This window comes from Hypanus sabinus, chromosome 20 (genome assembly GCF_030144855.1).
Source record: "Hypanus sabinus isolate sHypSab1 chromosome 20, sHypSab1.hap1, whole genome shotgun sequence".
In the NCBI taxonomy this organism is placed as follows: Eukaryota; Metazoa; Chordata; class Chondrichthyes; order Myliobatiformes; family Dasyatidae; genus Hypanus; species Hypanus sabinus.
This window is the reverse complement of record NC_082725.1, coordinates 51,475,617-51,491,699: the sequence shown is the minus strand read 5'-3', so window position 1 is coordinate 51,491,699 and position 16,083 is coordinate 51,475,617. Positions and strand designations below refer to the sequence as shown.

The 16,083-nt window shown below is 36.8% G+C and overlaps 2 protein-coding genes across 6 annotated transcripts in view; one reads left to right on the top strand and one right to left on the bottom strand.

Annotated features, from left to right (window-relative positions):
* The window catches only part of LOC132378526 (uncharacterized), a 377,364-nt gene that overhangs the window by 76,610 nt on the left and 284,671 nt on the right, over positions 1-16,083 (top strand). The window lies entirely within an intron of this gene.
* Positions 1,781-16,083, bottom strand: part of kif13a (kinesin family member 13A) — a 240,130-nt gene continuing 225,827 nt past the window's right edge. For 2 of the 5 annotated variants that reach the window (XM_059945482.1, XM_059945483.1), the window contains 3 exons: positions 14,551-14,670; positions 6,391-7,570; positions 1,781-3,589 (listed from right to left, as the gene is read on the bottom strand). In XM_059945482.1, the coding sequence (XP_059801465.1) occupies positions 3,306-3,589; positions 6,391-7,570; positions 14,551-14,670 (1,584 nt within the window). In that variant the 3' untranslated portion in view covers positions 1,781-3,305. Of the gene's footprint in view, positions 3,590-6,390; positions 7,571-12,744; positions 12,812-14,550; positions 14,671-16,083 lie in introns of those variants that run through there. The other 3 variants (XM_059945484.1, XM_059945485.1, XM_059945486.1) reach the window with 2 other exon arrangements.

The following is a 16,083-nucleotide window of genomic DNA, read 5'->3' as shown; positions in this document are numbered from 1 at the left end:
TGTACCTTAGTACACATGACAATAATAAACCAAGTCCAATTCACTTATAATGCCAATTCTCCTGAATGTATTTGTTGAGGAGAAGTGTTTCAAGTTTATGAACTGATTCTGATACTAGTTCACTGAGAGCCAGGTGGGATCTTGGTTCCACAGATAGGGCAGATCAGTACTTAAAAACAAGGTAACTCACCAATTAAAGCATCATCTGTGGAAAGATGCATATATCAGGATGCTCTTTATTGACTACAGCTCAGCATTCAATACTACCGTCCCCTCAAAACTTAACAGTAAGTTTCAAGACGTTGGCCTCAATACCTCCTTGTGCAATTGGATCCTCAATTTCCTCACTTGCCAACCCCAGTCAGTTCAGATTGGCAACATCTCCTCCACAATCTCAATCAGGTCAGGGCGTGTGCTTAGCCTCCTGCTCTACTCGCTATACACGACTGTAAGGCTAAGCACAGCTCTAATGCTGTATTTAAGCTTGCTAATTGCACCACTGTCATCGGCCAAATCAAAAGCAGTAATGAATCAGCAGAAAGAAGGCTGAGTGGTGCCTCAACAACAACCTCTCACCCAATGTCAGCAAGACCAAGGAGCTGATTATTGACTTTAGGAGAAGGAAACCAGAGATCCACGAGCGAGTCCTCAAAAGGTGAGCAGCAAGTTTTGAGGACTCAGCTCAGTGAAAACTAGACCTCTCAGGGAGACTGTTGATATGCTGTGGTATGTGTTGGGCAACACTTTGGATCCAAAGAAACCATGCCATCAATTAGTAAAATCTGCTGTTTGAAACTTGCATTGTAATGATAAAAACCTGTTTTCTTGTGGCATTTTTAAAAAAGTTAAAAAAAATTTTAAAAAAATTACCCAAGCTGTATTTTAAGAAAACTTGAAGAAAAGCTTTGTAAAAACATGTAGATCTAGATTACAGGACTGAGTACTAATTTTATGTTTAAAATATCTATTCACACTTAGTAAATTTTTCATGTAATTGACACAATCAAATATTTTATTTACTTTTTTAACCTAATTTAAGCAGGGGATTGAGTGAGTTCAAAGTGATTTATTTACATAATTACGGGGAAAGAAATAAGTAGATCAGGATATGGCAATTTGGGAAGTGGATGAGGGCCAGTAAGAGAGAAGGCATTTCTCCAAACAATAGGTTAAGAAACAGAAATGCCATACCAAGGAATTACTGCACTCCAATGGGTAATTGAAATCAAGTGCATTTACACAGACAGCTTACATTACATTGTATAACAAAATTTTTTAAGAAGTAACAAATACAGTGGAAGGTAAGATTTTGGACATAAAAGCACATGTGAACATGTTTCACATGCTGCCTTATGACATGCAATATGGCTAATTTTGGTGTTATGTTTACATATTGGAAAATTATACCATATAGTACTGTTTATAGTAAAGCTCTCTCAAAAGTTACAATTAATAAATACTAGGTTAGTTAATTTACAGAGTAATTGCTATCCAGGCTTGGAGATCACTTCAGTCTATGTTATTTTCATACCCTGTTAATCCTTCCTACATGTTTGCTTTGGTGTTCGTACATGAAATAATCATTTATGGTAGGAAAATGGTCATAATGGGATATCCATAAAATAATGTTTTGATTTGGATATCTACTTAGGGATATAATTTACTATGCATGCACAATTTAAATTCCACAAATTATTGAATCTTGCCATTTTGACACTCAAGTTTGCACGAAAATGTACAACATTTACAAAGAGTAGCATCTCACTTCACCTGCTTATGATGCAATTATAAAAATAATTTTTATTTAATATTTACAACTACTGTATATAGCAGAGGGGCTCAGAAATCTAAAGTAGTGAACATCAAAAAGGTCTGGGAGCTTCTGGTATTCAATGATAATTTAACTTACAAGCTATTAAACAGCTTCACAAGATGCTCAGCCTTACTGGCCTCCAAATAGACACCCACCCTGCTTTAATATTTAGTTCTAAGCCTGACATTATTATCTGCAATAGTACCATCATACTGGATTAGAAGAGATTCAAAAAGGCAAAAACTTGGTAAGGTATTTACATATCAAAACTCAAATATGCAAACAAAATACACACTGTGGTTAAGTGGTTCCAGGCTGTAGAATGTATTCTAAAACACTGATATGCTGTACCAATTAAATACAGTTTTGCTGAAATAACATATATTACAACTCTGTACATAGTCATACAAAAACACTACAAAGGGAAAATATATACAAAAGACTAATTCAGCAGCTCTTGATCAAGTCCCAAGTTTTTCATTATTAAAATTAACAATTAACCTTTCATCATCACATTTCTCCAGACGGACTGTTAAGTAGCTACAATCTTGTACACTCTATGTACACTGGATGGATTTTGAAAGTCTTCAGTCCATCAGATCATACCTTAACTGCATGCATGCATGCAGTAAATCTTTCTATTATATATAAACCTGTGTATAAATTATTGTAACCAAAGCATCCAATGAGATGTTTCATTATATACACATCGTTGCAAAATGTACCATTACTTTGTATTCTTCAGCAAATGCACGCATACATACTCTGATACAGTAATCCATTACAACAGATCTTCTGTCTGTTCCCTGCGTTCTTGTGGTAATACTGTTTAAGCACTAAACTGCCAAAGGTAAACCAGACTAAGGGGTTTTAGACTTGTAACGTACAAAGCTTCAAGCAACAGGTCCAAAAGCTAGTAGTGGAACCTAGACCCATGTGAAGCTTCATCAGCAGTGGTAAACTTTGGAAGACAATAACCACATTGAATAATCAGTTTTGTTTAAATGTGCTTATTAGATAATAGAAATAAGGCAGCATAATACAGAGAAACAAAAAACACAGCACATTAATAAAATCAACAAGGTGCCTACAACCTAGAACTAAACTTTATGAAGGTCAAAATTAAGAGGTTCCTGACTCTAATCAAGATCTTTGGTAATTACGGACCAATTTAGAGATCGTTGAGACTTGTATCCAAATAATTTTAATAAAATACCTATTTACTGATTAAAATCTCATATTACTTTGTAATGCAGAACGTGATGTTCTCTGAGCTGATGTTAAAGCTATTTTACATAGACTAGCTATATTTTAGCATTTTTTTGATGTGTTACCAGCAAATATACTTTATTTTTTTTTACAAAAGGCAAAATATTAAAGTTTTATTCTATCCTCTATATCACAGAGTAATATAAACAAAAACTGTACATTGTATAAAATGCTCCATTAAGAGGCCTAAACAGTAACATATAATCAGTGCAAATGTTGCAGTTCAGTTAGTCCAGGATTTCCTGTTGTTCTGCTTCTTAGAAGATACCGTAACTCCTGATTTGTGAAGTGCTGTTCCTTCAGGTTTGGTGGGTGCAGTCACCTGAGACCTCCTGAGATTGACATTTTTCTGCTTCTCATGACCTGTGGATGCTTGCCCTTCAGGAAGGGTGCTGTGCCGCTTTACTGTATCGGAGACCCGAATAAGCCGGTTTGGACGAACAAAGACACCACAATTTGGATTGCAGCGGAAGTACTCCTTTCCTTGAATAGTGCCTTGATGCTTCCCTGCATGTACAAAAGCAAAAATGGCACTTAAACTATGCCCTCTTCTGAAACAGAGCAAGATATGATAAACGTTAAACTTAAAGCCACAAGGACCTACATGAACTGAATGATATTTAGCTTTGGAGAGAATGGAATGCTTCAAAAAGATCTACAAAAGCTATACAAATGGTAATGTATAAAACCAAGTACAAAAGATTTGTTCACTTTGAAAGTGCGATTATAAATAAGAAAAGGAGTAGGCCAATCAGCCTCTTATCAGTTTGTAGATGGTGTCCATTTTGAGATGTTTGTTTATGGAGTTCAGATAACTCTGGAAGCAAACATATCGGAACAGATGCCATCTACGAATCCCTAAGATCCCAAGAATTGCGAGCCAATTGAACTTAAAGGTCAATTGAAGGGGGAGCCAGTCAAGACTGAGACAAGTGAAAGGGGTGTTACATAAATGTGAGCACTCCAAGAGAGAGACACCAACAATGATGCACTGAGGATGTCTGCAAGCTCATTGCCAAGCTCGGCAAACGCAGCAACCCAAGCTACCAATATTCACCACCATCCTAAACTTTGCAGGCTCTTGGTGTCCTCCTCAAACCTCACTAACCAATCAGTCACTGCATTGTTGGCAAGTTTGGCTGCAATATATTCAGTCCCCTCTTTGAAGTTACTATTGTAGATTATAAATAACTGAAGTCCCAGCACTGTTCCCCTCTGCCTTCTACTGACTGCTGATATGACTAGATGAATGGATCAATAAGCAGTGGCACATATTTAAGTAGTTTGTTCATAATAGTAGAAGAGGAATTCTATGAGAGTGAGGTACCATTCTTGGTTAATTAAGGAAGTCAAGATGACATTATATCAACATTAGGACAAAGTAGAAAGGGCTGGTGGTAGAGGAGAGGACTGGAAATTTTTCAGAAACCAGCAGTTAAAGGCTCTAAATTGATTTTGAAGGCAAACTTGCACGTAATATCAAAACAAACAGTAAAAATGTGTAAAGATATTTCGAAAGGAACACAGTGGTAAAACAACTAGTGGACCTGTAGAAAATGAGGCTGAAGAACTACTATCAGGAAAAGACAGATATGTTCAACCAGTGCTTCTGCATCTAACAGATGGGCTATTTTCAAATAGCATGGAAGATCTTGTTTAACAACAAATCACTATCACAAGGGATGAGGTATTAGAAAAACTTGTACATTAAAATCAGACAAGTTGCCAGAGCCCTATGATGCAGCCAAAGGCTGCAGAGTTATCAAATGGTTTAATTTTTCCAAAAGAATTTCAGGAGGGCTTGTGTGAATGTTCAAAGGGTGTGAGGAAGTGAACTGGAGGCAAAAGACAGGAAACTGCAGGCCAGTTAGTTTCAGCATCTTACCAACAATAGATGCTGGTTAATAATTGAAGAAGAAACAGTTAATTATTTAAGAAAATGTAATCTAAGCCATCATGGCTTCAAGAAAAGTAAATCCTATTTAGACAAATCTGCTTGAGTTCTTTGAGCATGCAACAAGCAGAATATGTAAAGGGGAATCTGTAAATAGTAAGTTTTCCAGGATGGAAAAAGTAACTAGCAATCAATTCTTGGACCTCTATTATTTATTTTTTGTATTAATGACCTGTACCAATGTGATGAATGCAGGAATCCATATTTGTTGATGGCATGAAAAGAGAAGGGCATGTTACTGAAAGGATATTGTGACTGCAACAGATTATACAGAAATTGAGTGAGTGTACAAAATTTAGCAAATGGAGTTAAATGAATGGAAGGATGAGTTACGTAGTTTGATTAGAGGAATCAAAAGACAGATTATCTAAATGCAAAGCAAAGGATCAAAATGGACCTAATCTCTTTGCTTTTCTATAGTGGAAATTAGTTGGGATGAGTTATTCTCCCATCTTGGCAATCTACTTGCAAACGTTTCATCACCATGCGAGGAGACGCAGTCAGTATGCTGTTGCTAGACTGACTTATCTCAACTATTAACCATCTAAAACACACTCTTCCAAATTATCTCTAACTAGTGGGAGCTGTGTTTTTTTATCTTATTTGCCAGTTTACTTTCAAATTGTATTCTCTTCTTTTTAAGTCACCATTTATTGGCTTCTTTAGATTTCCCAATCCTCTGACCTTCCTCTAATCTCCCATCATTGTTTGCATTCTCTTGTTAACTTAACTCCATCCTCAATGTCCTTAGTCAGTGGATCCTTCTTGCAGAAAACAAAATGTATAGAACATATACTTAAATATTACCCAGAATGTTCTCACACTACTGTTAAATTGGGGCATTAGTTTGAGACACAAGCTTTCAGAAAATGAACAAATTATCATACACCTTACAATGTATTAAGATACCATTCTTAATTGTTCAGTACTTCATTGTATTAACATTAGGATCAATTGAATTTTCCAAAATATGACTTAAATGGGAAGTGTTTTTGAGATGTAAATTTGCTTAAGGGTTAGAAAGTAGAAAGCAGTAGAGTAAGCCTTCTCCACAGACTGCAGGAAAGTTACCTTTAAGGGTTGGGACCATTTAATTTTTGTCATACCATGATGGATCTGGATTTGTGTACAATTTCATACTTTACGGAAACCAGAAAACTTGGAAATACAATTAACACAGGACAAGGCAGAGGAACTGGTAAAACAACAGTCTTCCATTAGTTGACATTATTGGAAGAGTGGACCATTAGGACCCTTGTTGTTTCTGTAATTCAATCCAATCACAGTTGATTGATATGATCATGCATCTCACTTTGTGAAATCCCAAATACACTGACAGTATCTTTTTACTCACCAGCTGGAGTATCAAGCTCTACTCCAACCCAGATACCCGTGGAGAAATCCACTGTACCAACGTATCGAATGGTTCCATTCTTGTCGTGTCCAACAGATGTACGTTCTCCCAGTGTGATCCAACTTGGTAGAGGCTCACACTGCTCTGCAGCATTACTATCTTCAATGTCTGATAAATCTGAAAGGTTCCTCATACCAGAGTTATCTGGGCTGGTGGAGTGATCAGAGGCTTCTTCATTATCAGCTTCTCCAGAAAACAGTGGGGTCTCTGCAGAGTTTGCTAACCGATTATCAAGAATGGTCGATTGTAATTGGTTGTGGGCAATGCTGCATGAGTCTTCAGGAAGCCTAGAAATATTATTTGGACACTTTACTGTAGGACTTTGCCACTTTTCATCCAATTCTATACTATCAACAGAAAGTCTATTCGAATCATCTGAGGAACCTGTACTGTAAATCATGGGCTCATCTGGTAGCTCAAGGTCCTTCCTCACCTCCTCAGCTCCCTGAAAATCTGTAAAGTCCTGGCTGCTGAAAATTTCTGCATTCACCATTGAGTGGAAATAATCAGTTTGTTGGTCTTCTAATATGCTTTCTTGGGGGTTTAATGTAAATGTGCAGGATGATGAATCTGGTGCATAGATATTGGGGAGGGTTCTATAAACAAGTATAGACTTAGATTCAATGAACTGCTGCAATACTGAGGTTTCTTTCAATAAGGCACTATTTCTTGGGAGGGATGTGCTCTTTTGCATATCATTACAATCTCTATTTTGTTCCTGATCTCCATCTTCCTTCTCAGAAGATAATTTTAAATCAGATTTACATATCTGTGCCATTGTACTCTGTAGCTCAGAGTCTCGCGACTGATTACTCATCTGGTCTGTGTTCTCCGTACCAGCAAATGCCATATCAGAGAGTGTTGCATTGGAAGCACTGTGAGAGAAGTAACCACTAGTCATACTGCTGGTAGTTGGACTACGGGAAACTTCGTTCTCAAGACAGCGAGAACTCGGGAACTCTGGCTTAGAAGAAAGCAAATCTTTGTTTTCAAGGCTTGCATTATATACATCAAAGTCTGCAAAATCTTCAGGAATGTATGGCTGAAAACCATGAGAGTGCTGAGAAACGCTTGTTTTCTCGCTGAGGTTCTCCACTCCATAATCCTCCTCTTCGGAATCCTGTTGCAAGAACATTTGCAAAATGGTCATACAATGGTCACATATTTGCCCTTCACCGTGAAGACAAAAAGTTAGTGACACGTTCAAGTAGGGAAGCATAGTGGATCAGAAGTAACACATGATCTCTGGCTGGATTATCCAATAAAAAGCTGTAACCAAATTGTTTATTTTTCAGAAGCTATCTCATCCACTGTCAGTATTTAGAGTTTTAAGTATTCTGATTGCTGGTGTTCAGCTTTGTATATCAAATGTGTAGACCTGATGTGTGATCAATTTACAATGCACAAATATAATTTTGAGTTGAAAGGTGGATGCAGAAGGTCGAAGTGCAAATTATACCATTTATATAAAAAGATAATATAGTTCAATCTTAGGACATAGTAAAAACTTTGAAAATGATCTTCTGTCTATATCCTTGTGTTTAGTTTGGTGATCACAAAATACCCTTGAGATTCCCACATCATGAAGCCTCACTAATAAGGAAAGATTTAGTAGCAGGCACTAGAAGGCTGCCAACAACTAAAATGGGTCTCAAGTGTTTTTTCTGACATATGCTTCCCCATCTTAAAGTCTGAAAGGTAAATAATTCATCAAGTTTTATATCACATGATGGTTGGCACTATTTTCTCCGAAGTCGTATGGAAGAACACCTGCAGCTGTGAAACTCAACAACCAAGGAGGGAAATTTGCTAATGGCATTTTTTACTAAGGCAATGATGACATTGGGTGGTAAAATAAGGAGTGGAGCTTCGTCTGTGGTGACTTAACATGTCTCTCACACAAAGCAAGCTAAAGAACAGTGGAGATTTTTGCTGAGGGAACTATAACAGACAACTTGGATAAAAGTAATGAGACAAGTTATTTAACTTATGATGATGATGAGAAATATTGATATGGAACAGAAAGAATATTGTCATCTTATTTCTGTTGTGCTGTTACTTACCCAAATTGATTGAGGGAACACTACAGAAAGATAGTTGAAGGTCCCTCTCCAAGTTTTAAAGTGTGAAGGAAAATAAATGAACAATAATTAAAAGAGACAAATTATGTTTGTACTCTTCCACACAATGTACTCAAAAATGAAAGGATACTGCAAAATTAAGAACTGAAAGGTTCAAATGTGACGTTTTCAAAATTTTGTCCAAGTCATCACATATTTGTGCCTAGATGTTGAGGAAGAGGCTGAAAACTCAGCAGTTCAAAAGTGAAAAATGAGCAAACAACAAAAATTCCCTCTCAAGACTTCCCTGTTAAATAATTTAATAATCTTGAAATAATAACCAAATTTTATTTTTTAAAAAATGGTATATTAATTTCATCAACTTTATCTCCCTGTTTTCTGGAACAGATCTTATTTAATAAGTGCCGTTGCATATCCACTTCAAAGCTTGATGAATTATTTCTAACATAATTTCAGAATTGTACAGTGATGTGATCAAATGCATAGATTTCATTTTAAATGATGTCAAATGCTTTCATACTTTGAATGTTCTGAGAATTACAGAGCAGAGCAAGCTGAGAAAAAGCCTAAATATTAACATTACTATTATTAATCACACTTCACATGTCAATGTTTTTTTAGAGTACTGAACTGTTATTCTGCCAGGTTCCATTGACCTGGCCTACATCTGGGTCATAGCCCTCTATATCCCTCCCATTCATGTACTTATCCAAACCTCTCTAAGATGGTTTTCAACTTCTCTGCATAGTACACAATGAAAACCTATCCACACAATATCCCAAAGTAGCTAGATTGAAAGAAAATTCATTTTCACATGAAGAATTCTGGATATCATTTGGGGGTGTTTATAATTTAGTAATTATACCATGGCAACATTTTTTTTCTTTTGAAAAGAAAGTTATCAGTTTTGCCAAAACGGAAACAGATTAGAAAAAACTGATATCACAGCTAGTCTATTACTTTAAAGCCCTCAGCATTATTTCAATAGTCTATATTTAACTATACTAAAACCACGAGGAAAGGTTTCCACTGTTAGTTATTTGGTGAAAGTATTAATAGTTGCATTGAGAATGATTTTGGTGATTTCATTATCACACTGATCAGTGAAAATATTTCATTCATGTTATTAAGGCTTAGCCATAGACAACAGAGAATGGTAGAGGAGTGTTATTCGGACACAAAGTCTGTGGCCAATCGTGTTAAACAAGAATCAGTTCTGGGAAATGCGGTTTGTAATATATATAAGTGGCCTGGACAAAACGTAGATGGGTTGATTTGTTAGTCTGTCGATTGCACAAAAATTAGCAGAGTTGCAGGTAGTGAGGAATGTTGTCAAAATAGGAAATAAATCAATTGGAAATCTGAACAGAGAAGTGGCAGATGGAATTAAATGTGGACAAGTGTGAGGCGTTGCACGTTTGGAAGGTAAAATATAAGGAGGAAGTACACAGTAAATGGCAGCATCCACAGGAACATTGATGTACATAGAAATCTTGGGGTGCAAATCCATAGCTCCCAGAAATAGGCAACACAAATGAGTGGTATTCCGATCATAAAGGGTTAATTGTCATGTTGCAATTCTATATTACTTTCATCATACCACACATTTGGAGTATTGTTCTATTTCCAGTCACTACGCTACAAAAGTATCTGGAAGCTTTGGAAAGGGTGCAAAAGGATGTTGTCTAAATTAGAAAGTACAGGTGTTTCTCGTTTTTCGAACGTTCGCTTTACGTCAACTATGACGTTATGAAAGACCTACATTAGTTACCTGTTTTCGCTAACAGAAGGTGTTTTCACTGTTATGAAAAAAGGCAGTGTGTGAAAAAGGTAGCATGCGCCGAGCAGACAAGCTCCTCCCCCTGGAACTGCATTCCAGCCAGCATTGCTTAAACACATGCCTGTGAGCATCTGTGCTTTATGTCGATTTATTCTGTACATCTGTTAGCAAGATGAGTTCTAAGGTACAGTATCGGAAAAGCCTAAAAGAGCACGTAAAGGTGTTACACTTAGCGTAAAACTAGACTAATAAAGCGTTTCGATCGTGGTGAATGAAGTAAGGGTATAGTGAGTTTGGCTGAGGGTTTGTGGAAGTTGACGAAGATGAAGTTGAAGCAGTTTTGGCATCCCATGACCAAGCACTGACAGATGAAGAGCTGATGAGGAGGAAAGGATAACAATTGAAGCCGAACGCAGTAGTGAAGTCGTCCAGGAACTGAACGTGAAGCAACTGTCTGAGATTTTTGATGCGATTGACAACGCTGTAATGATCGCAGAAAAGTATGACTTTAATTTTGAAAGGGTACGTAGGTTTAGGGCAGGTTTGCAGGATGGTTGGAGTGCTTACAAAGAACTGCTTGATAGAGAAATGCGCGAGGCTAAGCAGTCAAGCATACTGTAGTTTTTCAAGCTTTCCATATCAGCCACAGCAGACGATGAAACTCGACTTGCCACATTGAGGCAGGCAGACATAGAAGGAGTGACCTGCCTGCCGTGATGAAAACAGACGACGATGAGATGACACCACAGTGTCCCAGCACCCCAACCTCCGACAACTCGGCCTAACACACCATCATCAGTGTCCTCACTATCTTCCCGATTCTGGTAATTTACACTGAAATTACACTGGGCGTACATTATTTCTACTTTATATGGGCTGTGTATTTTTATGTGTTATTTGGTAGCTTCATAGCTTAAAGGTTACTGGAAAGAGTGCTTCTGCTGGGAGCACTTGTGCTGTGTGTTTCTGCCGGGAGCACTTGCACCATGTGTTTGTGTTTTTGTCGCAAGTGCTGTTGAGAGCGCTTGTGTGAAATTTTCGCTGCGGTGGACAGTGCTGCAATAATTGTAGAAAAGTATTCCTACATTATATAGGCTGTGTATTTATCAGATCATTCCTGCTTTTACTATATGTTATTGTTATTTTAGGTTTTATGTGTTATTTAGCATGATTTGGTAGGTTATTTTTTGCGAACGCTCACAAATTTTTCATATATAAATAAATGGTAATTGCTTCTTCACTTTACAACATTCCGGCTTACGAACCGTTTCATAGGAACACTCTACCTTTGAATAGCGGGGGAAACCTGTATTGGCTAAAAGGAAAGATCAGACAAATTTGGTTTGTTTTCTTTGGAGCTTTGGAGGCTGAGAGGTAACCTGATATATCTTTATAAAATTTTGAGAAGCATAGATGAACTAGTACTCAAGATCTAATTCTCAGGGAGAAATATCAAATACGAAAGAGTGAAAATGTCAAACACTGGTGGTCATTTTTTATTAAAGGTTAGAGGGGGTAATTAAAAGGCAATGTGAGAAACAAGTTTTTTAAACATAGAAGACGGTAACCGTATGGACTGGGTTACTTGGGTAGTAGTGGAAGTTGGCAGTTTGGAGTTCAAAAGGCTTTAAGACAGACACGTGAATTTGAAGGGATGTTGATGGTACACAGGAGGAGAAAATTCTTTGTGTAAATTGGCATCAAGATGAGCACAACATGGTGGTTCACGTGGTCTGGCCAATGCTGTACCATTCGATGTTCAGAGAGTATAGCTTTAAGGTGAGAGGGGGAAAAGATTAAAGGTGATTTCCAAGGCAGAATTTTTTTTAAACAGAGAGAAGTAGATGGTTAAACATACTGAGGGAAGTGATGAAGGTAGGTTTGATAGCAACATTTAAGAAATATGTAAACTGGCAGGGAATGGAGGGATACAGTCTATATGCAGGTAGATTGGTTTAACTTTAATTTGGTATCATTATCAGCACAGAGACTGTGGGCTAAAGAGCCTGCTCCTGTGTTGTACTGTACTCAAACTACTGTTTTGATTGATCACTGCAACTGTAAAACATAATTCCTGTTAATCAACCAAAAACTCATCTTCTGTGATATTCATTCCAAAAAAACTGCATGCCCCAAACGCTCATCCTTAAAGTCCATGATAGGGTTACTGAAATATTTAAGCTTTTGCCTTCCATTTATAACTTCTAACCAGGAAATATTTTGGCTTTGTCTCAGCTGCAGCACTTTAAAATCATCAAATCATGCTGAAAGATATTTAGTCATTTGGTTATCTTTTTGTAATTAAAGACAATTTTCAATTCAGAATTTGTAGATTAATAGTTTTTAAATTCCAGAAAGAGTTCCATTATTCAAAAGAGTATTCCAAGAAGAGAAAATGTACTGAATTAGAGGGCAAGTATTAGTGCAGTATACCTCCAGGATAAAAAAAAACTAGTATGGAAGCAACTAATCAGTTTTCATTGGTGCCAACAAGTAGTTCCTATAAATAGATGAAATAAGTCATTTCTGAAATTCACATTAAATATTCACCGCAAATTCACAGTCAATGAAGAGCAGGTACACCTGTAAAACTTGTAAACTGTGTAAACTTGTAACTGTAATGTGAGATACACCGTAAAACTTCTGGAAGCTATTTGTCTAAATGAGAATTTATAATATCCCAATTTGCTTGGTGTTTATGTGACCACAGAGTATAACTTTTCATTAAACCCTTTATGATTCAAGCAAGTTAAAGAGCTGGATAACCTGCACTTTCATTTATCCTTACTGATTGCACGTGCACTAAAAATGGTGCAAAATAGTAACAAAGAACGCAGAACAGAAATTAAAATGCCAACATGACGTGAGTCCAATTTGGCCATACAAGAACCCACAAACTAGAAAAAGGTGTGCACAAATGTAATTATTGCACTTTGATTAGACTGCAGCTTGAAGACTGTAATGAGTGGTTGGTGCTTTAACAAATTCACATACTGGACAGTGCCGACACAATATTCCTCAACATCTGGCAACTAAGCTAAAAGGATGTAATGCAAAAATATTGTTTGATTCTGGAAAATGTAATATTTATTGTGATACACTTTTAAGAAAAGGAAAATATCGGTTCTGTAAGTACCAGCAATTGATTTGACAGCTGGAATGGGTTCAAATCAATTAAAGGCAAACTTATGAGACATCAGGAAGAAGAATTTCTGAAAAAGACTTAATATTGTGTTGATAGATTTAGAATTATTAGAAACAGGACTCAATATTTTTCTCATGCATAATTAGAGTTGTTTACAAATTTGCACAAAACATTACACAATTTTATCTAATGAATGATATAGCAGGAAAACCAAGTCAATTACAAACAAAAGAGATTCTGCAAATGCTGGAAATCCAAACAACACACACAAAGTGCTGGAGGAACTCACGCAGCATCTATGGAAAATAGTATAGTTGGCGTGTCAGGCTGAAACCCTTCTATTAATTTAACTGAATCCAAGGAGGATGTTAATAATGATAATCTGTCCTTGAACACAAATTAAACTTGGTGTGAAAAGAATAATTATTTCTGAAAGTTTAACTTAATTGATGTAAAAATAACATCCTTTAATAATTAGAGCAGTTCAACAGAACCTAGAAAAAAAAATTGAACAAAGCTGTTTTATTTTCTCTGTGAGTTGATGGTGAGAGAATAGTGTCCAGTGAAGCTTTTGATGTGAAGTTCAAATTGAATTCATGGTTGTGAAACCACTGTTCATAAGATACTGCATATTTTAATATTTTTCCTTTGGTTTTGTTAGGAAAATATTTTGTCTTAAAACTTCTAATTATCAATTTTCCCATTACTTTCACCTAAATTAGTTTAAAAATGTAGACATAAAATTTCATGTTCTGCATTTACATCACAACATTTAAATTAATCAAACAAATGTAATGCTTTAAATCACATTCAGCTGGAAAGTGAAATCAGCTTCTTGATTTAAACCTCAAAAGAGTATAACTTGACTTTTCTATAGTACAAGGCATGATATGCTTGTGTCTCAGAAAACACATAATTCAAGAATGTTAATTACATATTTTGCCAAGATTTGGAAAAAGCAAGTAACAATCCCAACTCATCTAGAGAGCAGAAAGAAAGCCATGGCTCCATTCGCAACTGTTTCAACCATAATCCTTGTGAAAGGACCTTAATCCCACCACCAAGTATTATGACATTTAAAATGAAAAACTTACAAATGTGTCCTCATTTTCGTTACTGTTTCCTACTGACATGCTGTTGGCACTGCTTCCTGCGGGCACAACACTGCCACTGCTAAGTAACAGCATGTTTTTATCCTGAGGGGGAGACATGCTCTGCAATGGTCGAGACATACAATGGCACAACGTCACACCACAAATGACAGTTCATTAATCAGACCACAAACATGCAGTTAGTTGATCAACAAACATAAATATTCTACACAAGCAATGGTGAATGGCACTTCATGTACAAAAATAACTTGTGCTTCTTCAATGTGTATGAATAATCCAGCAACTTTTTAAACTGAAGCCTGCTGTACAAAAACAATGTTTCAATTTATCATTAATCATGCAAAATTGGCATAGTAACTTTACACAACAGTAAGGTTCATTCTCCATGCTATTCAAGATGATTTTTTTTTTACATGCACTTGGAGATTTTTTATAATATTGAATAGGTACATGCACAGTGTTAGGTTAAAATGAGTTTTAAATCTTCCCTGCTTACCTCTCATGCAGATTTTTTAAAATTCAGTTACTCATACCAAAAGACATTTTGCATTAAACCCATATGGTGAAAGCTACTGAGTAGCCACAACATGATTTCTTACATTATGCAATAAAAGTTGGATTACAAGGACTACTATATTTTTACAGTTTACATTTTATCAGTCAGCAATAGGATTTTGCCTTTCCTGGAGTATATATTATCTCAGGCTTCCCAGGTGATGGCACGATCTTTCTCACCTTTCCTCTCCATTGACAAAGAATGGTAATGTTTGTAGAGATGTCCAGATTGACCCTATGCTGTGCTGGAAACTGTGGTATTATGGAAACATAGACTAAATGGAGATTCCACAGAAACAGAGGTCTAGCCAATGAACAGATTATCTCCCATGTTTGGAACCTCAAGCCTCTACCTCAGCTGCTCCTGGGATTTCTAGTTTTCTTGCTTTGGTTTGTTCTCTGCCTCCACAGCCTGCAATCCCAGTGCCCAGACCCCTTAGTTCCTGCAGCAAAATACATAGAACATAGAATAGTACAGCGCATTACAGGCCCTTCGGCCCACAATGTTGTGCTGACCCTCAAACCCTGCCTCCCATATAACCCCCCACCTTAAATTCTTCCATATATCTGTTTAGTAGTCTCTTAAATTTCACTAGTGTATCTGCCTCTACCACTGACTCAGGCAGTGCATTCCACGCACTAACCACTCTCTGAGTGAAAAACCTTCCTCTAATATCCCCCTTGAACTTCCCTCCCCTTACACTGAGCAGTGGTGCCCTGGGGAAGAGGTGCTGGCTGTCCACTCTGTCTATTCCTCTTAATATCTTGTACACGTCTATCATGTCTCCTCTCATTCTCCTAGCTCCCTTAATCTCTGATCATAATCCATACTCTCGAAACCAGGCAGCATCCTGGTAAATCTCCTCTGTACTGCGAGCCAAACTAATCACAACCCTGACTGAAACAATAACAGCTGCACACACTCAGAAAACAAAATGGTACTTAAGATAAAACATATCA